The 21,179-nt window shown below is 44.9% G+C and overlaps 1 protein-coding gene across 1 annotated transcript in view; it reads right to left on the reverse strand.

The window, feature by feature from the left end:
- Positions 1-21,179, reverse strand: part of WT1 (WT1 transcription factor) — a 136,176-nt gene that overhangs the window by 31,503 nt on the left and 83,494 nt on the right. Inside the window, 2 exon segments of the mRNA XM_030560276.1 lie at positions 8,627-8,729; positions 9,295-9,417. Coding sequence (XP_030416136.1) covers positions 8,627-8,729; positions 9,295-9,417 — 226 coding nt within the window.

Genomic DNA, 21,179 nt, shown 5'->3' on the forward strand with positions numbered 1-21,179 from the left:
TATTCCATACTGGGTTTGGTGACAGTGCACAAAACAAATCGCTTAGGAACCAGGACAATGTTCAGAGACACATTAAAGGTAGTCTCGGGGCTCCATTTCAGTACAGTTGGAAGCTCGGCTGGCTGCTCATGCACTCCATTCAATAGGATGTTTACAACTATGTGGCCCGGCTACAAAAGACAGCCTCGCCAGTGCAATCAGGGGGATTCTCCGCTTAAGGGATCCTGTGTTTACACTTGTCATCAGATAAACTCAAAGATGGTCTGTCCTTTGCAACAAGTACAGAGGCAAATTCTGCTGTCATGGAAACTCCCACGTATCAAGCCCCTTAAACTGGTCATTCCAATGACGTTAGCCCGGACCCCCATTTACGCCGGTGTAATAGAGCAGAATTTGGCCCAGAGAAGTGGCTTGAGCGAAGACAGACCCACTAGTCACTTATGTATTTGCCGAGAAAAAAGGACACAATAGTAACACGGCGCCATCCCAGAGGCCACCTACTAACAATCAAGGCAGCAAGGGGGATAGTAGCTGGAGCTGCGGTCACTGGAGGGGAGCGATTTGTGAAAGTTAAAGTATTAAACTCCAAGCAGAAGTTGCAGCCCGACCCTGCTCCCGCTGGAACTGGCAGCAAAGTAACTGCTGGTTACTTCCAAGGGCGCCCGGTGGAAGCGCTCACCTGGTCTGCGGAGAACATAGGGACAGGCAGGAGCATCCCACCCACCCAGGAAACCCAAGAGTGACTAACCGAGCAGTCTGAGAGCATAGCCCTTCAAAGGCCCCCCGGCACTGGGACCTCCACTCCGGACCCCGCTCTCTGCCTTTGGCTGGAGCCCGGGATATCACGGTCCCGGCCGGGCCTTCTCTAGGTGATGATACCTGCGTCCTTCTCACGAGAACATAAGGGCTGCGGCTGGGGTGGTTTGAGCTACGAACCCACTGGAAGGGGAAAAGGCCTCGGCATTTCGCCGGCTTCCCCTGCAGAGCCCAGCTGGGTGAGTGGCCCTCCCTGCGCTCCGGCTGAAGGCGCCTCAACAGTTATTTCGGAGCCTTACTGCGAATGCCTCCATAGCTAGAACTGCGTTTCCATTTCTGCCGCAGCAGGGACTTCTGGCCGCCCGGGTCTCCCGACTGCCCACCCCCACGAACGACCAACGTCCATGTTAACTCGGCTGAAAGCCCGTTCCCAGAGTCTAGCCTTGTAATGGGGGGTTAATACGCATGCAAAGGAGAAGCCATTTATACAGATGGCTCCCGATCTAAACACAGCTCTGTGTTTAAGTCGCCAGTATTTAATCACACCGGAAAAATAAGTGTTTAGCCTCATCGGCTCCTAAAAGCTTTGGAGACCACCACTGCCACTCAGGGTTGCTTACTGACCTCAGCCATTCATAACGACAGTCCGCAGAGAGTCGTAAGAGCCGGGTTTGTTTATCGGTTTAAATTCAGGCTCGTACGCGTTCTGGCTGGGGAAATCCCCCACGGGCCTTACCAGATACATACTGCACTCGTGAAACAGCTCCTGTTAAATGCGCTGCTAAACATAAAACGCCTGTCTGTGCATGCGGCAATATTGTGCTTGAACACACAGATTTGGCTGGAAGATTTTAAAGAGTGACTAGGTATCTAGGGCTGTGTGTGTGGCGGATTGTATTGAATTTTCTCCTTGTATTATTCCGAGCATCCTCGATTGCTCTCAAGTAAACGTGGCTCAATTGCTTTGACAAGCAAACACAATTTTGGTTCAGGTGGGTGTGGGGGGGGGAGTGTTCATCGTCCCCATCTAAGATCAGACAGGACTGTAGACCCAGCGAATGATTCATAGGTAGTGGACATCAAGAGCCCAGTCCTGCTCCCATTGCAGTCAGCAGAGTTCTCTCCGTGACTTCAATGGGATAATAAAGATGCAGCCGCCCCTGGCTAGAGCTACCGATCACATCACATCCTGCCTGGAAGAGTTTGTGAGTCTCAGCTCCAGTGGAAACACTCTCCGCTTCCGTGCTGCAAATAAAACACAGAGGTGAAAGTTGCTGCTGCTGGGGAAGAGACTCCAAATGCCAAAACACAGCGAGCTGGAATGTACTGCGAGCTCCGGGCTCCACGGCTGATCACCCACCCCAGGCTGGAAGCAAGCGGGAGGAATGGCATGTTTGACCAAGTTTGCCAAGTGCACGCTCGGGCTTCTACAAAAAGAGTTAAGTATGGTGTAGCCAATGGAGGAAGTATAACAAGGTATCCATACATCCATTTAAATCTAAAATGGGTTATCACTGCTAGTGCTACAGGATAGTCTCAGAGTCAACAGTTATGTTCAAATCTTAGCTTTAAATACGATTTGAATGGTGAGAAGGAAAACTGGAGTCTCTGGGAATTTGCTTGTATTAATTCCCATTTGAAGCACTAGTTCCCCCCAAATAAACACAGAAGACACTAAAAATAACTTAATTTTCATTACAGAGATGTTTTTTTAAATGAAACGGGGGGGGGCCTTTTCTACAACGAGGATTAATGTAAGTTGGAGTGAAATAAAAGGAAGTCAACCCTGAGCAAAAGAGGAACTTTAAAGGAAACCAGTAGTAGATCATATAGAGTTTGTTTTGGCCTGCACGGCAGTATTACCGAGTTCTTGACCTCTGCACAGAAAGAGCTATAATCTGAACTGAAACTCCTCCACTCTTAAAGTCTTTGCAAGTGTGACTCACAGTAAATTTTCAACATTAAACATGTTTACTATATTAAACAGCATGAGGTAGAAAAGTTCACATCACCATTTTAATGGAATCACAAATGCTGGCCTTTCAATGCACGCTTGCAATCTGCATAGCTGTGCCATCAATAACCAGCCATCAACAACAGACACAGTATCTTTTGGCAGATGCGGTGCTTGTGTTATAAGAGAGAACAAGTAGTTGCCAAAACTGGAGATTTCAGAGATACCGTTGCTTCCATTATAAGAATTATGGGCTCTTGAATATTTATTTCAAGTCATCGCCTTTCTTACTGTCTCTTTTACCAGGGCAAAACAATGGAAAGGTCTTCAGTCTTAGACTTGCTTGCATATTTTTTCCTTACTTCCTTTCTTTATTAGGGACAAATTGGTTGCTACTAGCTAGCTAGACTTGGAAATCTCCTTAAGAGCAGTATTTGGTGAATTACTGCAGTGTCTGTAGAACTCTGGAGTTTTGTAAATGTATTGTTAACCTGTTAAAGGAATAGTTATGAATTTTACATCAAAATTTGTTATAGGATTCAGACCCTGATCAGAGCAATAAGAAGCCTGAGTGACTGCTGGTGGCTGTGAAATGATGGTCGATGCCTCTCTGCTTTCAGAGGTCAAAAACAGTTTAAAAGCCCTGCTTTCTTTTTTACAAACACAACATTTACAAGTGTCCTGGGGAACTCATTGCCACAAGGATACCTTTGTATGGTTCTGAAAGGATTTGACATTTGTACAATAGTGAGAACAGTAAAGAGTTACATTAGACAAGATACAATAATAGCTAGAAGGAATATAAAAACCCCTTTTCTGAAAGCATAAAGCCATCTCTAAACTGATGGAGACCAGGAGGAAGCCTTTCCTTATGGGCAATTTATTGCATAAACGTCCTCTACAAGGTTTCTTACGCATTCCTAGGAAGCATTTAGGACTGGCTACTGTCTGAGACAGGATTCTGAACTAGATGCACCCAGTATAGCAGACAACTCCTATGTCTCTAGTGCCACCAGTTGGCTGTTGTGCTCGATTCCCCCTCCTTCCTCCACTTTTAAACAAACAAAACAAAACACATATGTATATGCACACAATGAAACCTGTGTTAAGCAACCTCTAAACGGACTGAGGAAAAGAAGAGGATTAATAGGGCTGGCCTGCTAACAAAGGTGGAGTATTACTGTACTGCTCACCTTTGGGAATACTCTGTGGGCCATCTCCTAAGGCAAACCAATGCCTTGTATACACTGCAAAATTACATGTGTGTTAACGAACGTCAACACCTCTATGAAACAGCTACACAAATTTTGCCTGGCATCAATTGGCTGGGATTAGCCCTAGTCCAATGTAGGGCTACCCAAGACCAGATGTTAAACACAGCAGTCCTGGTCTAAATTAAGTACTACCTGGTGCTTAACACCGTGTTAATACTTGTTCTAACACAATGTGATTTTAGATAGCCTTTATGGAGATTTCATAAACACTCAGAGAGAGAGAGAGGGAGAGAGAGACTGACTTTGTAGGAAATTCTCTTCATCTCAGGATTTTGGTACCTTTTTGCCATTCTAGCTCGCACGTTGTATCTTAACAAAGCTTTTCCTCCACTAACTACAGCTGCTATGAAGGTGCACATGAACATCTGAAAACATCCAGAGATAGATCAATTTAGACATTTCTCCCCAAAAGAGTGTACTTAAATTTAGGCACCTAAATTATCAAACCTAAATTCCTAGCCTGATTTTCTGAGGGGAAGAAGTTGAAGTCTATGGAAGCTAGTGTAGCTTTAGTCCCTCCACTGGGACTGAGTGGTCAAATTCAGAGGTGATGTGTGCAAGGAAGGGACTATATTACTGACAGCAGGCTAAGTCAGTCTAAGCAGTCCAAGCTGGTGTAACATACAAATGGAGAAGGCCAGAAGAAGGCGTAAATTACACCAATGTGGATGCCCTTAGATTTTGTCAGTCTTGTTTTAATTATGCGTGGGGGGCGGGGTGAGAAGAAAGAAGAAAAGGAATAGGCTCTCCAAACGGGGATGAAGACAATGGCTATCAAACTGTGGTCTGTGGGCCACCAAAAGTCTGTGATGTGGAGATGTGAAGAACTGAATATTTTGCATAGTAGGTCCTGATGGCCCATGAGAGGATCTCTCAAAGAGCGATCCACAGAATGCCAAGTTGGAGAACCCCTGGGCCAAGAGTTAGTTTAATATCTTCCTTGCATCTGTACTAATCCCAACCATCCCTGTTCTCCCTAGCCACTCCTCTACCATCTTCCCTGGAGGAACTAAGAAACTAACATGAAAAATACTCTTGTTTCCTGACGTATGTTCTTCATCAGTTCCAGTCCATGTTTCCTACCCTCCGTACTGCCTATGGGGCCAACTGGCTCTGCCTCCAAACAAGGTATTCCTGCTTCTAGCGCTCAGAGAAAAAGAGATTATATGGATCTGACATACTCGCTGGGATGAACCTTGTGATCCAAAGGATACTTACAACCACATCAGCAAGTGAATTTTTGAGTTTATTCTGATCACCGCTGTATTGTAATTTTTCAGACAAGGGGTGTTCTGGAACGTGTATTACAGCCAAAATTGTAGCTCAACTTTCTATCTAGGCTTCAAACATACAACTCGGTTCCGAGTGTCGTTTACAATTGGTGCCTAAGTGGTGAGAGAATAGTCTCTACATATGCCTATTTACAGCAGATAGCTGCTAAGGACAAGAACTATATCCAGATGGATTAAGTCAAACTGTGGTTTCATTAGGAGGCTTTATCTGTGATTCCAAGGGCTAAAGGTACCGAAAGAAGACTAGCATAGCATCTCAACCTCTGTTTTAGGAGAGGCTCCTTATTATAGTGAAATGCTGGAGAGCCGACACTTTATAGATCTGTCAGTATGCCCCCTACAAAGTGTTGAGAAACCGGAGTACTAACGTTTTTGTTCTGACGTGTGTAAACGTTCTGGTAGAGCTATATATACATATGCTGCTAGCTCCAAAAGGGTTTAAGGGATTAATCTTTATCCCACTGCAGTCAGTGTTACAACTTTCACTGGCTTCAGTGGAAGACGGATCAAGCCGCAAGTCAGGGAGAAATTGACGCATGCTACAATGCCGAGCGGGAATAGGATGGATTAAGGACTGAGTTTCAGCTACCCAGGAATGAAAGGGTCTAATTCCAAATTCACAGCAAGAGATTTTAAGTTACTGGCGATGTGGTGTTTGTGCCCTATTCTGTTCATTAAGGAAAAGGTCACCGAAGCTTATGGAAAGTGATCATACAGACATCGTTGGGAAGATGGAAGGTAGAGACCTTCAGTTGGAGTTTTAGAACAAGCATCAGTTCTTTACTTTCCTGCTGGAATGCATATATCAAAGTGCTGGACTTGCTTCATTAAGCATAATTAAGTGCACCTGTAAAACTGAGTGCATCTGCCGTGGAATCGGCAGTACCATTCCAATTGTGCTTGCTCACATCCCATCGCGGGGCTTAAACAGAAGCATTGTATCTGCTGTTCCCAGAGTGGAGGTTTCTTACTCAATGAAGTAGCTCTAGGAGTTAGTGTGTGTGTTAAAATCTAGAATAATTTAGAGTGAGTCTCCAAAGAACAGACCTGCCAGGGTTACAATGGCTGCGGAGACAGACACACGAAAGGTACCGATCGTTTCTAAAGAACTGGTCTAGCTATTGGGGTTCTGGCGAGAAAGTTTTACGGGGTTTTCCGGATTCAGCGACCAGGGTCTTGCCCTGTGGTCCATCAACAAAATTAAGTTTCCGTTAAAGTCTGGCCATTTGTGCATTTAACGTTATAGATATTAGTTCAAAATGGAACCGAGAGCGAGATGATTTCACTGAGCTGTCTGAAATCCAAGTGCAAAATGCAAGGGGATCTTATAAGGCACTGAAATATGAATAAACTGCTAAGAAAGAAAACACTGTGTCTTGAGCTGCACGCGAATCATGCAGAGCCACACATTTTTTTCCTTTTGAGGCCTCTCCACAAATCATATTTATAGATTTTCCTGAGAGATTAACAATCTTTGTCAGTTTCAGAGAAGGCATTCTGCCCGCCAATTATTCTACAACTAATCTATGTGGATAGGCTTCTTTCCTTCCTTCATTACCTCATTCCCTCCTTCCCTTGACGTCAACTCAAGCTAATTGGAGAAGTGGCTTCTGGAAGTGACAGAATTTTGTTGTCCCATGTCCAGTGTTGATTAATCAAAGACGATATAACCAGCCTACGAGAAGAGTCAGTTGCAACTTCCTTTGCAAAGGCGTATTGTTTTGTGTGCTCAGGTTACTTAGCAACTCAGAGACATGGGACTGGCTCCAAGTTCACAAAAAGTTGAAGAATAAATTTTGGGTATCTTTTTTTCTCACTCCTAAACACATTGTAAAATTGAAGGAGACACAACTGGCCCCCATGCCAAACGAAGAAAATGGGAAATACTGTAGCTATTGAAAAGGGTCCATTATAGATGTACACCACTGAACACAAACAGAAAACGAGATCCATATTTTGGTGGCAAGCAAAGCGGGTATTAATTTTCTGATTCTGCTTTTTAAATGTATATTTAACCCATTCTTGCATCACATTGGGAGTCACAAGAAGGGCGGTTTAATTTGCGATACAAAGCCACATCGTGGGGAATTTTTTTTTAAATAACTGGTTTCTGAGTTAGATACTTATTTTCGTATGCACTGTCCACTGCTGTCATTCCTAAATGACCTGCTAGTCTCCCCTCACACCCATACACATACCCCTTTTAAGAACAGGCCGGACACACAGCACCGAAGGACTGCTCCAGAGCCCACTGAAATTAAGACGTTGAAAGCCTCTGGGTCTAGTTTGGAGCGTCCCACTTGCAGTAGATAGTGGGCAGGCGGACTACTCCATGGGTCAAAGAGACTAGCGACTGGGACCTGTAATGGTCAACTCACGTGAAAGAGGGAATGGAATTGACAGTGGTGTATTAAAAAGAAACAAACCCCAGGAAATGCAGCTTTAGGAAATAAGCATCAACGTTAATTTGGCATGTCTTAGTTCTTACCAGCTTCGCACAGCTGGTAAAAATCTACCACAGAAGCACATTTATATAAATCCTTTTTGCAGCCGCCTTATAATGTGTTTGTCAGAAAATTCCAGGACAAATGTCATATACCACACTCCCCCCCCCCCCAGTTTTCAAGCATTCATATTATGTCCTGTCACTCTGGTCCCTCCTAATCACGTCAATCTGATCACTCCTTTATCCGGGCCTAATCCTATTCCCACTTAATTCAATTGGCAAAACTCTATCTCGTTGGATTTCACTGGGAACAGAATCTGGCCCTCAGTTAAAACTGCCATCGAGTCACTGGTGGGTAGAGTATCAGGCCCTTCATTTAAAAGAAGAAAGCCCTTCGCATGGCTCCTATGGTACATACACCGGACTAGTAAATTCATTGTCAGGATGCACCTTTTGATTGCTAAACCGTTGCTCTCTGAACGTGTCTCTTTGTAAGGCGATATAGTCCACAAAATATAATAGTATAGATCAGGAAGGAGAGCCAGGCTCCAAACACCATGAGGACTTCATTATTGTTCCCGCTCTAGTGAGAAGTAATCGAAGTAAAGCAGGTAGCTGGGACAGGCATGTTATGTACATCATAGAACCTTCATACCAGAGGAAAATATGTGCGCCAGACAACAGGAAATACCTCGTTAAAAAATGAGTGACCAGGGCAAAAACAGAAAAATGCATAAAAGCATGAGGTAAAACAAAAAAGAAAAGGAATTCTATTTCCACAAAGAGTTGTCTGGCAAGGAGCAAAAACACCACACACACCAGCCAAAAAACTTGTCAGTGCCACAAGCAAGGTTAAATGCAATCAAAGAGGAAGCGAACAGTAAAGGCTTCCGCGTGGAGGTACCTGTTATAGGGGGTCCTCAGGAGCAGAGCCTGGCTGCCTGTGCAGCTGTCGGTGGGGGTGTGACAGCCGTACACGGGTGGAGGTACCGAGTACTGTTGATCTCCTGTAGACAAACCACAGAGAGTTAACCACAGCCCTTTTAGTAGAAATCTGGATGGGAAAGGGGGAGCGCTACTTTGAAAGTTAGAAAAAGTTCCAATACAAAATACGTTGGCTGGTTGGCTTCAGGATTAAGCAGCTCTAGTCGGGTTGGGCCTGCATAAAGCAAGTTTACTTGTGTACACCGGCCAGATTTTGCTCTCCTTTGCCACCTGTGTAAATCCGGAGTAACTCCTGAGTAACTTCACTACGAGTCACTCTGGATTTACAGTGAGATCCCCACCATGTAACATCTTTAGCAGCACTAACCAAGTGGCATTGGAGTGCATTACATTTCAAGTATCTCCCATTGACGTGGAGGCCACAGGCTCAGATAATCAGTGTAATTAAATCGAAAGGCTGTGCAGCAGCCAAGAGTAAATTAATAATGGGACCCCTAGCCTCGGGTACAGAGCGCCTTGGGTAACATTTGTAATTGCTGGGGGCATCCCATAGCGAGGCCATTTTTGCGCGGGAGGTGTTGGATGTTTCTCCCTCCTTTTCGGCTACATAAAGGTCTCTGACGTTACCTAGCGAGGTCTGTTGACTGATGGGATCCTCATGTTTGAAGGAGTGGTTTGTAAACTGCGCTGCGTGGTGAGAGGGAGTGTGGCCGTAACTTGGAGTCCCATCAAACGCCACTGTGCTGTAACCTTCCAAAAGAACAACAGAAGAATCGGGAGTTAGTTGCCTAGCCTTGAACTTTCTCATGAAGCAGCTTCCTGCGAAGTGTCTCCAAGCAGGCGTCGAAAACTGAAGCCTACGCTCTTCCAAGGGCTTGAGTTCCCAATGGCTCCCTTCTGCCAAGATAGCCATCAAAGTGAACTCAGATAACCCGAAGAGCGGGTTACCAAAATAGTTCGCTCTATATTTATGGCTGTGGGGCTAGTTAAAGCCTCCCCCTTGGTACGGTTTGTGTCTCTTCTCGAATTGCTGCTCTACTCTGGTAAGGACCCCTCTGCATTTAACATCGGAAATGGTGGATTTTTGCCCCATAACTCACTCTCCCCATTGCAGCCATACAAGTGCCATTTCAAAGCAACCTAGAAGAGAGAGGCATTGAGGCCAGGACAATACATTATCTGACCGGGAGAGTTCAGTTTAAAAAAGACAAAACAAATCAAAAGCCTTTGCTGAGAAGGTCAGCACTGGAGAGGTACTGAAAAGGGGGGAACGGGCCAAAGAGGGTGCTGTGCCCGGGTGGGAGGGATACCCATTGGCATAGTGCAGCTGCGGGTCAGGAGCAAAGCCAGTCAGTGCGCTATGGAGAATGGAAAATCGGAAGTCTCGTTCCTGTTTAAAGAGGACAGATCGGTTTCAGTAATAAAAAGGATGTTTTCATTAATTGTTGCTCATATTAAAGAGGAAGATTCCCATCTGTTGTGTGTTCTCATCTGCCATTTCCAGATTTAAAGTTACCCTTTAATCTTTTTTTAAGAACAGCTTTCCGAAGAGTCTGCAATAAAAAGGTGGAATGTTAAATGAAAAATAAACTCCTACTTTAAAGCGAAAATTGCTGGCCAAAATAATAAACACCTTATATTTTTCACCGAGTAAATTCAGATGGAAAGGGATCACCTCTGCTGACCCGCGGCCGACACCCAATCGTAAATCAGGCGTTTGGACACCAACTTTCATTAATTACTTGGAGCCAGCTAAACAACTTCAGCTAAAAAAGTAATTACAAAGTAATATTATCTTTGAGGCTTCTCAGCTCATCAGCATTTACCCCAAGACCCAAAGATGTCAGCGCAGCTCTTTTGAGAGCAAACACAAACCTTAAATCTTCCTTGGCTCTGGAGCTCAGCTTCTTTACAAAGATCACATTTTCTTCTAACCCTTATTAGTCTAGCTCGGGCCTCCTTTGGGGAACCGTTTTGACCAAACACACAGTTGGACATTGGCGTTTACGAATCTCTTTATCCCCATTCTTACATGTATATTCCGCTAGCCTCCTGCCCCCCCATCCCCCTAAAGCCTCACTCCAGATTGGAACCCCGTTGTGCTAGGCGCTGTACAGATACATCAGAAAACAATCCCTGCCCCGACAGTGCTGTGATCACTTGTTATGACAGAGTTTTCAATGAGGTTATATTGCCTTTAAAATAAAGAGCTCGGGAAGACAGATCAGTGGGAGGCAGGCAGAAGGTGGAGATTACAGAAAACACTGTGGCGCTGGAGTAGCACTAGTCCCATGCCTCCATTTTATAATAAATCATCGGACTATAGAATTCCATCAGAGACGAAAGGGGGAAGCTACAAAATAGCAAAAATCTGGATTATTCTGGCCTCGAAGTAGTTCTGAACCAGTCCTTTGGCCCGGGCTTCGATTAAACACCGAGCCGCATTTCTCCAGACCAACCTAGTCTTTGCATCCCACCCCTATGGCTCTGCGGGTCCTCTCTCTTCCAGAGGATGATGGGCCCCTTTGGCAGCGATGACAGACGGGTACCCCATCCACTTCCATGTTACAGCTGTTTCTCGCCCTCTTATCTCCTTCATAGACCGAAGGATTTTTTTCTTCCCCCTACTTGTTGCTTGTTAGCGTTCTAAAACACTAACACTTTCTTAGTTACTTTTGGCCTGATGCAGACATTTGGTGACCTTCGAAACTCTGCTCTGAGCAGAATGATGTTTTGGCCACATTTTCCGGTGTTGCCTGACCCAAAGCTTCAGGAATGTGATAAGAGAGTTGAGTTCTGAACAAGCCTCCTGATAGCAAGGTCTCTTTAATTAGGACCTTATCAGAGGCAGGGCTGATTAAAATGTGCTGAAAATAATTGAAAGTTGTGCATCTGTTGGAGCATGCGATCTTCTGAAGGAATCCAATTGTTGGAGGACTCCAGCTGGATGAAAGGACAGGGGAGCCAGAAGAGAAAATGGGCAGAGGTTTCAAAGCCTTATTTTCCCCCCGACACTTGGCAAAAAAATGATTGCTGAGCCAAGGTAGCGTCTTTCCCACGGTCTGAAAAACGTCTGAAAAAGCGAAGTGCAACCTTGACTGATTCAAAGCAAGAACATTTTATTCAGCCCTAAAATACTGTTTGCGATCTTACCAAATTCCTTTCGGCCCAAAGGAAGCGTTGTGCGCTGCAAAATATTTTTACTTAGAGGAGAAGATGCTCTTACCCGTTACTATTTTGGGAATGTCACTGTACTGGGCGCTATAACGGGATGTGTATCAAAATATGGCACTGACATGTGTCTTGAAATCAAATATTTACTGCCTGGGCGCCCCACCGGGGAATCTCGCCAGCAGTTTAGAGATCAGAGTCGATCTTCAGAAAGCCTTAATTTAGGGAAAGCTGGCAGGGAGCCATTTAAACACGGAGAAAGAACAGGTAGGAGACGTACAGAGGATTAGTATATACCACTCGTTTCCCCCCACCCCCTAAGACCTAGGTTAACATGGCCATTCTGGAAGCTCTTTCAGTATTTGATCAGTCCGCGAGTCTTGCCTTCTCCCTTCAGAACAAAAGCAAGTGAGGGAATACGATGCGGTTGCAAAAAATCAACATATGCAAACAACCGACTGTGTGAAGCTCCATCGAAATGCTGGAGGTATCGCACACCTGCGTGTGTCATAAAGTGATGGTTTTAGCTGATCCACTTCCAGTGTGATGGGATCTGAGTCACCTCTAGTTTTGGACAACTTTGCTGTCTCTTTATTGATAGACAATTTGCTCCCAGAGCGAAATATATTTCGCCCTAGAGATAAGCTACCAGGTTTGCCTGCAGTAATACCCAGGTTCAGCCAAAGGACTAGTGAATACTGTTCTTTAAATGATAAAGATTGGTTTAACTCCCCCAAAGAATTTTTACTCTAGTTTTAATCCAAATGGCGAGGAAAATAAGTTTACTGTGGCTAATATTCTCTACGAATCGATTAGAGGGAATCGATCTGACCAATTGCATTCGTTTCGCTACCCACACAGATGGGCTAACCTTTATTTTAATATTTAAAATTATCTTAATGTCGTTCGAACTAAAATTTCCTTCTTATCTGACACTGTTCTCCCCACGATGATCTACAAACACTTTTTAGTATACAGATAGAAAATCTAACCGAGAATTACTGAATGTATAGTCTCAGAGCTCAGAAAAATATAAAAGGTAGCCTTATCTGGTGTTGAGCTGCATTCTACATTTTGCTCAAAATAATAATTCATTTCTGATGGCCACTGCAAACTGATATTTAAAACAGTTACTATATATGCTGCCCATGTCCGTGTCTTAGAAGTGGTCTGCTTCTCCTAATCTTCGCTGTTTTTGTTTAATTTTTTCTGGAAGACCACAGAAATACTGCATATATAAATTTTAAACGTTTAAGCAAATATAGAACTTCTTTGGAGACATTAGGTTATTCGAGAGAAAAAAAGGCTAAACATTAGAAATCCAATATCAGCCCAGGCGCACAAACTGGAGGGGCAAAAACATAACAAAAACACACAACAAAAACACACAACACAGACTCAGAGCAGGTATTTGGAAAGGCAAATGCTCTCTAATTTGCAATAATGGAAGGTGTAAGTTTCCTATAGCGTTATTTTACCTAACACGTCAGAGAGTAAGATACCCTGATATCCCCAACTACTCCATTGTCAATAATCTGTGCAGTAAAATAATAAAAATAAATTTTAAAATATCAGTAAGACATCCTCCGCGCGCACACACGCCCAAGTGTCAAATAAATCCGAAACATCTCCCCCTCCATACATAATTCCAATAGTGATCGCTTTTCAATAACAAGGCGTTTGAACTACTTTTGGAACCAAGGGACTGAACGCTGCTCAGAGATACTTTACATTTACTACGGCCCTAGAACCAACGGAGCTTTCTTTGCCTTTTCGTTTCAGCGACTGCATTGCTGAAGTAATTGCTACAGTAACTAAATATTAAATAATGAAGCTCAAATGCTTTGTCCTATATATTTTTAGCTCTTCCTCCCCAATGCCTATTCTACAACCCACGACACAATTCAAATAAATAATAAATAATAATAATAAATAAAAGCCCAGTTTCTTTATCGGGATGGTGGGTTATCAATATGTATTACAATGAGGCACTTTAGAAGGTAAGCAATTCAGCTATGTGAATATTGCACAGAAGAAACCTTGCTCTTGAAGTTAACGTGCGTGTGTACATACACACCCCGAATTGTAACCGATCTGGTGTAAGGCAGTAAGAACACCTTTGTATAGAAAAGATTTGTTGCCCTCCTCTTAGAAAGAATAGTACATACCTTTGAGAAAAGATAATACAACCTGCCTGAAGGTCTCTTCCCATCCGATTGAAAAAAAACAAAACCCGATCAGGCCTCATTTAATTGATCTTAAAATGTTATGTTCAATCAAGGGATGTTCTCAATAAATCTATAATTATATTTTTCCTGTTTTAGGTTTAAGATCTTTAAACCTTATATCTTAATGCATTTAAGATAATTAATTAGTAGTTGATTACATGAAGTATTTCTGTACAGCAAACCCTTAACCAAGGAGCCATTGCAAGCTTTCAGATGCCCCAGGAAAGTGTTGCACATAGAATAAAAAAGACGCACTTATTTCTTTCAAGCTGGGTAAAAGCTGAACCTTAACCGCAGTGCTTCATTATATGTTGCTTGGTATTTTTCCCCTTCCCCGGTCACATCTGCAGATGTTTAAATTACAGCAAATGGAAGGAAAATTGTTAGATTATAACTACGCGTCCACACTTAGGGATTGCTGGATTTGTGCTAATAGATTTTCCTGTATCAGAGGCTATATGTGTTAGTTTGGATCTGTAAAAGCAGCAAAGAGTCTTGTGGCACCTTATAAACTAACAGACGTTTAGGAGCATGAGCTTTCGTGGGTGAATACCCACTTCGTCGGATGCATGATTTTCCCGGTAATTTAATGGGTGTAAATTTAACTGCTGCTGAAAAGACTAAATTTCTCTGTTATTCCCTTCCTAGGAGATTACATTTTAACACCACATTGAGATTATCTAAATGTCATCCCATTGTTTGACTAGTTCGGATTTTGTTTTTTAAATATGTTCCTACGGGAGACGCCACAATTACCCGTTTAGGGGAGAGGGAAAAATGGGCGTGTTATTTCACAGCTTCTAAATGTTAATTTAACAACTAGGGGGCTTCAGATTAAAATATATTCTAACGGAAGTGATTTATTTACGATGATCCATTAACAGTTTAAAGTAATTCCCCACATTATACCAGATATGTCGGAAGTTAACTCTGTAGATCACCTTGAGAGTAGCCTCACCAATCTCGGTCTTGAAGCCAGTCCCACTTTGAAACAAAACTCTGCAAGGAGGAAGTTTCCTGGTCTCGCCAAACAAGAGTGAACCACCCACCTTCACTACAGAAGCTGAGTCAGAACTCAGTTTAAGAGCGAATAGACTAGCGATGCCAATTCGTATATTATTTTAAAAAAAGCCTGTTAGTGGCCAGCCCAGTTGAACACCGGTGTGCAGTGGAACTCCCTGCAGAGCCACAAACTGGGTCTATATACGTCGGCCCAGTTTAAGAAGGGGGTTGTCTACTGAGTTGCACGGGGAAGAGGCTCGGGTATTATATTACCCAGCTGCTGCCTGGCGGGGAACAGCCAAGGCACAGTTCTGTTTACAAGCCTGTCGGGATTGTAGCACTAAGAGGGAGAGCCCCATAAACCATTCCCCGAGCCCGGCGGCGCTGGGCGCGAGCTGGCCTTACCCTGGTTGCGGATGGCTTGCTGGCTCTCCAAGCAGTTGGGCAGATAGGGGCCGCTGGGGAACATCCGAGCCTGGCTGGAGGGCGCCTGGCTGGGCGGGGGGGCTCCGAAGGGTCCGTAGCGGCAGGCGCCGGCGGTGCCGGTGAACTGGCCGGAGAAGTGGACGGTGAAGGCGCTCAGGCACTGCTCCTCGTGGGGGTCCGAGGCGTTCCAGCTGGGCTCCTGCTTGATGAAGGAGTGCGGGGCCAGCGAGCCGTAGGACGCCCCCGGGGGGAAGTCCAGGACCGGCGCCCACTGCGCGGCGCTGCTCACCGGCATGGCGCAGTTGCTGTTGCCCGGCAGGGAGGGCACAGAGGGGAGCAGGGCGTTGAGATCTCGCATGTCGGAGCCCATCTGGTCGCAAACTTTCCTCCTGCCGGGGAGCCAGTCCCCGCCCGGGCCGCACTTATTCCAGGCGACCTGCCCCCTGCCTGCCAAGCCAGAGCCCGGCTCCGGCTGCAGGCACCAGGCTGCCGAGCTCAGCCCCTTGGGGGAAGCTTGCTCCGGAACACCAGTCCCCGGGTCCAGCCCTGCGGGAGCCGGCAGCAGCGCCAGGGCAAGGTTGTTCTCCAGGTTCACCCCTGGCTCCGACAGCACCGGGAGAGCGGCCCGGGGCAGGCTGGGGAGAGCAGCAGGGTGAGCGAGCCGCCTCGAACTTCCAACCTCGAATGCTGCCTGGCCGCCCTCAAGTTCCCAAAGCTCAAATAGCGGGGCTTGCAGGGGAGGAGGAGTTAGGGGCTCTGATGCTCCATTCACACAACCTCAGCCTGCTCTGCTGCGCCAAGCCAGACCCAAAGCACCGGAGGGAGGGGGCTGACGGGGCGCTGGGAGACTCTCGCCCCCCCTACACGTTACTCCCACCTCTTGGTGCAAACGCCGCTAACCCTAACAGACCTCGGGTTTGCCTTTGCCTTGAGCGAGGGTCCGCAGCAGGCAGGTTATTAGATGGCTCCAGGTGGTCAGTAAGTACACGCTAAACGACTTCAGATACGAGCTGCTTGCATGTGGAACAGTTGGGATAGGGCACAATTGGGATAGGGGAGGGGGGTTTATTACAGGTAATCCGGGGAAGGGAGGGGAAAAGCTTTTCCTTGCCAGAAGCACGAATGAAAGGCACCGGTTTAAAGAGGCAGAAAATGTGTCTTTTCATTGCAAATCTCTCGTTACTAAAGGTCCCAACAGGTCCCTAGAGGAATTAAACACTCCTTTTGCGGGCACCTGCGGGCAAGTGGAAGCTGTAAGGACGGGCAGGAGGAATTCACTCCACTAAGTGTGATGAAGAATAAGACTAATAAGATCATTCATTACCTGGCCGGGTAACGCCTAATTGGCCTGATCTTTTGTGGCCGTTTTGCGAGGCAGGGGTCGGAATTAATTGTCCGGACATTGGGGAGCCATCGAGAACTTCTCTCCTGGGACAGCCAGTGTGACAGGGCTCCTTAGGGTACCAGAGTACTGAGATCTCTGTACGAATCTCTCCAGAGGCTCAAACCGGAGAGGACCAGGGCTATGGAAGAGAATCAGAAGGAAGGCAAAGGGCAGAGTCACACAGGAAGGGATTTTAGTTGGCTGGCCAGTCATACTTCAGTGTGCTGAGATATGTGCGATTCAGACTCTTTAAAAAGATGTCCCTCATTCTACTCAGCGAACTGGTATTTAAATGAAACATACAATCCCATTGACAGGACTCGGCCAGCAGAGCCGTACACAATAACAGGGACTGATGGAGTCTTTGCTTCCAAAGGATTCGCCTGGCACTCCCCCCCTCGAGAACCCCGGCCTCAACAGCCCTTCGTCCACGCGGAGCTAGCACAGGGGGCAGGACCGTGTTTCCCCGGGAGACCAGCATCCCTTGCAAAGCAGGGCCAGGGGACAGCTTATATTCGTGATCCCATTAAAACTCAGCGCACCTGCCCTTTCTTTTGGCAATGTTACCCGCTGACATTGTCCCACGGCTGGCAGGGAGGTGAGCCACGTTAGCGCACGCCCTGGGCTAGCGCAAAGGGCCTGGCTGGGCGTTGAGGTTAGCACTTGCACTGGCCAGGTGTCCCCAGCCGCTTGCTCTCCTATCCCCTGTTCTAGCTCCCGGTTAGATGTTCATCATGGCAATGAAACGCGCGGAATGGAAGCCAAACAAACTGCAGGGCGATGAGCAATTAAAGCCTGAGCCACAGCCCACTCCAATCAATGGGGAGCATCACCATTGACTTCAAGGGGCTTCGGATCAGGTCCTTACAGCGCAGGGGGAGTCATTAGAAAGCCTTGGCTGGAAACACCAGTGACTCTGGTCCGTGTGAAATATCCTTCCAACCCTCTCCCTCTAGAGATCGAGCTCCCGACACAAGCGACACTTTCTCCCACGGGACTGGATTTTGCCTGCAGACAACAGACACTTACCGCAGGGAAAGAGACCAATACAAACCCATCTTCAGCTCTCACAGCAGTTCGTCTTGTTGGTGTTCTCTGCCCTAGTCAACCAATAAAGTGGTGGTCGTTTGTTCGGTTTTTTAAACACGAACTAGGGGCTCCTGTTCGGTTACCTCCTTTTTTCAAAGTTACTAATAAATCATCTGCTTCTGAAAGACGCTTCCAACGCCTCATATAAACAGGGTTCTCGATGGTATATTTTGATATTACACGCATATTAGAGATCTTTACATTTTAATACTTCATGCATATTGCACGAGAAGCGAAACATTCCAAATCAATCGGTCTATGTACTTTGTATTTTTTCCCCCACCAGGCATAATTCAACATGCATAACATAAAATTCTCTACGGGACATGTAGAATATTAAACAAAATGCAGCAGTCGCTCTCGAACCCACCCTGCAACCTTCTGCTTTGGGTATGTAAAGATAAAGATTTCCTTTCAATCTCAACGAACTGCAATTAGCATTTATCTGTAAAACCGAACTTGTCATAGTCTACATAGCAATTTTCACTGTAATCCTTTCCCTCCACAGCACCAGAAGTTAGCACACTGTATTATCACCTCCGATTTTATGTTTTAAAATAATAAAAGAATCAATACAAATAACCGTATTTAAGTATCAGGGTCTGAATTTGTTTTCTCCCTTAAGTAATTAACACAACTAAATGTTTTGTAGTTAAGTGATTAAACTACACGATTTTCAGAAATAACGTTTAAGCAAATGTCTTTTAAATCACGGGTTGAATATGTAAATTGGTCTTCTCCTAAAAGGAAACAGATATTAACCCAAAGGCAATCAGCGAAATGTTGCTGTTGCAATAATCAAAGATCTCTCAGGTTTGAGGATTTACTGTTAAGTGAGGATTAAACTAAAGAGAAATCTGTTTGTTATAGCTTCCAGAAAATTGCTTGTGAAATTAGAACCCATTCTTTCAAGAAAATGGAGGTGATTCAACCTTCGATTACACTGATTGGTTTGTATTTTTTATTTGTTTCCTCTCCTACTTCCTAATGTGGTACAAATTAACCTAATACTGACAAAGCTATAGGCATCTGTTTTTGTTCCTATAGCTCGTGTAGCGTTTTTGAGCCATTGAAAGATATATATTCTGCTAGCTACAGTTGTTATGGAATTTGTTTGTTTCAGTGGTTTATAATATAAGTGCTTTATAATCTCATTAACCTCCAGTAATGAACACAACAGAACATACGTGGAAATGAACATCTTTGAACTGTTTATACCAAGTATTTTAGGGCTCTCTTAGCACAAAGGCAAAGTCTTCCTAAAAGTGGACTATCGTATTCTTTAGTAAGCTATTTGCTTTGTTTAAGTAACAAGAAGTCTTACTGAACAGAAAAAGGTAATTTCCTCATTAGGGAGGACTGCATTATTCATACTGTCAGGAAGACTTAGGAAAGCACTTCCAAAGCTTCCCCTCTCTCAGATGAGAGCAAAGTGGATAGAATCAAACAAACAACAAACTTTAAACCAAAACAAGGAGCAAATAAATTCCATCAGGTTCTGTGTTTATACACAATACACCAGCTCCAGCTGAGAACAAGGACTGACAAGGTGAGGGAAGGGAAACAAGTCATTTTATTCCCCCCCCCCCCAAAAAAAAACCTCAAGTTTAATTTGTTAAAACTGGGCTTTATTACAGATAGATGTGGAGTTGGGTGAGATAGGTGTTGAAATGTTCCTTGCTCGTGTGTGATCGTTGCTGTAACTGGCACAGGTTACATACAGTCCTTAACGAGAGTTTCACCTGACCCTAGCTGGAATGCTAAGTATACATAGGCTGGCTATAGGCTAGGAGGACACATACGGTCCTGAATCGATCAATCCATCGCTTTTAATAGTTTTTTTAAAGAACCAGATCAGGTGCATGTACTTCCCAACAGCGATGCCCAGCGATTGCCACCCGAAGAGATCTCATTGCAAAGCCACAAAGAAATATCAAATTGGAGACTTCTATATTTATCTATACTACTGGGTTGAGCAAGGAAATCAATAAAAGATTGGGTGGAAGTCTATTTACCGGTCAACTAGACCTCCCTTGCCAATTATCAAGGGGAAAAGTCAGAAGGGAGATCACAGAGAGCCCTTGGTAATTGGCCATCCCCACTTTTTACAGCCATTTCCTCGCATTCAACAGGGCACCAGGTTAAAAATACTCCTGCAATAGATGCAGTTTATTGTTGGAGTTGTTTTCAAATAAGAGCTAAATGTCAAGGTCAGGCGCGTGTCCGATAACTCAGGAAGGGGTTAGTATATGCATCCAAATCCACTGAGCTCAGAGCCCTCTTCTTCCAGAGTTAAAGCGATTCCATTGCGTATGTATGTGTGTTGAAGGAAACGAGCCCTTCCCAAGTTCATTTTCAGATCTAAGGAGCAAACCCAGGGACCTTCCCTAGTTCAAAAGAACCTTTAAATATAGCTGTATCTACATCTGTCCCATTTTTTAAATATTGGTCGGAGGCTCGAGTCTAGTCTCAGACCAGTGTAAATCAAGAGCAACTCCACTATGCGTCTGACGAAGTGGGTATTCACCCACCAAAGCTCATGCTCCAATACATCTGTTAGTCTATAAGGTGCCACAGGACGCTTTGTTACTTAAATTACCCAACATTTAACAGTTCAGAATCTGGTCCCTTGGCCTCAACACAAAAGAGGAACATAGGAATTGCCAGCCCAGATCAGATTTGCGGCCATCCAGTGTCCTGTCTCTCTGACAGTGGCCATGAACAGATGCCTCAGAGGAAGGTGTGAGAGCCCCAATAGACCGATGTGGGATAATCTAAGTGCCCCACTCCCACTTAGGTCTCATTTAGCCCCCCGCCCCCATACTTAGAATGGGTTTAACCCCGGAAGCAGGTTTAATATCTCTTCCAACTTTTTAATAATTAATTGCGAAAGCTCTTTAATAATATCCAGAAGCATTTATTATTCCAGCACTCTGGTGCAGAGATTCCCTCTAGATCCCTGGCAAAAAGGGGCTTTGGGAACCAGCTATACACACTGCTGTAGTGCCTACCCTTTCTGCATTTTTCCCTCTTATTTTCCTCCCTTCCATCCCACCAATTAATGGGCTGATAATTCTTATTACGCTTTACTAAGCACCATAAATGATCCGCTCATGGCTTGGGGGTGGGGGAGAATGACTTAAACAGAGATAAATTCCCAACAATCCTGATCTTTGTTCACGCTGTTCCGTGCAAACAGAGGGATCTGTCTC

Source organism: Gopherus evgoodei, chromosome 4, assembly GCF_007399415.2.
Source record: "Gopherus evgoodei ecotype Sinaloan lineage chromosome 4, rGopEvg1_v1.p, whole genome shotgun sequence".
NCBI lineage: Eukaryota > Metazoa > Chordata > Testudines > Testudinidae > Gopherus > Gopherus evgoodei.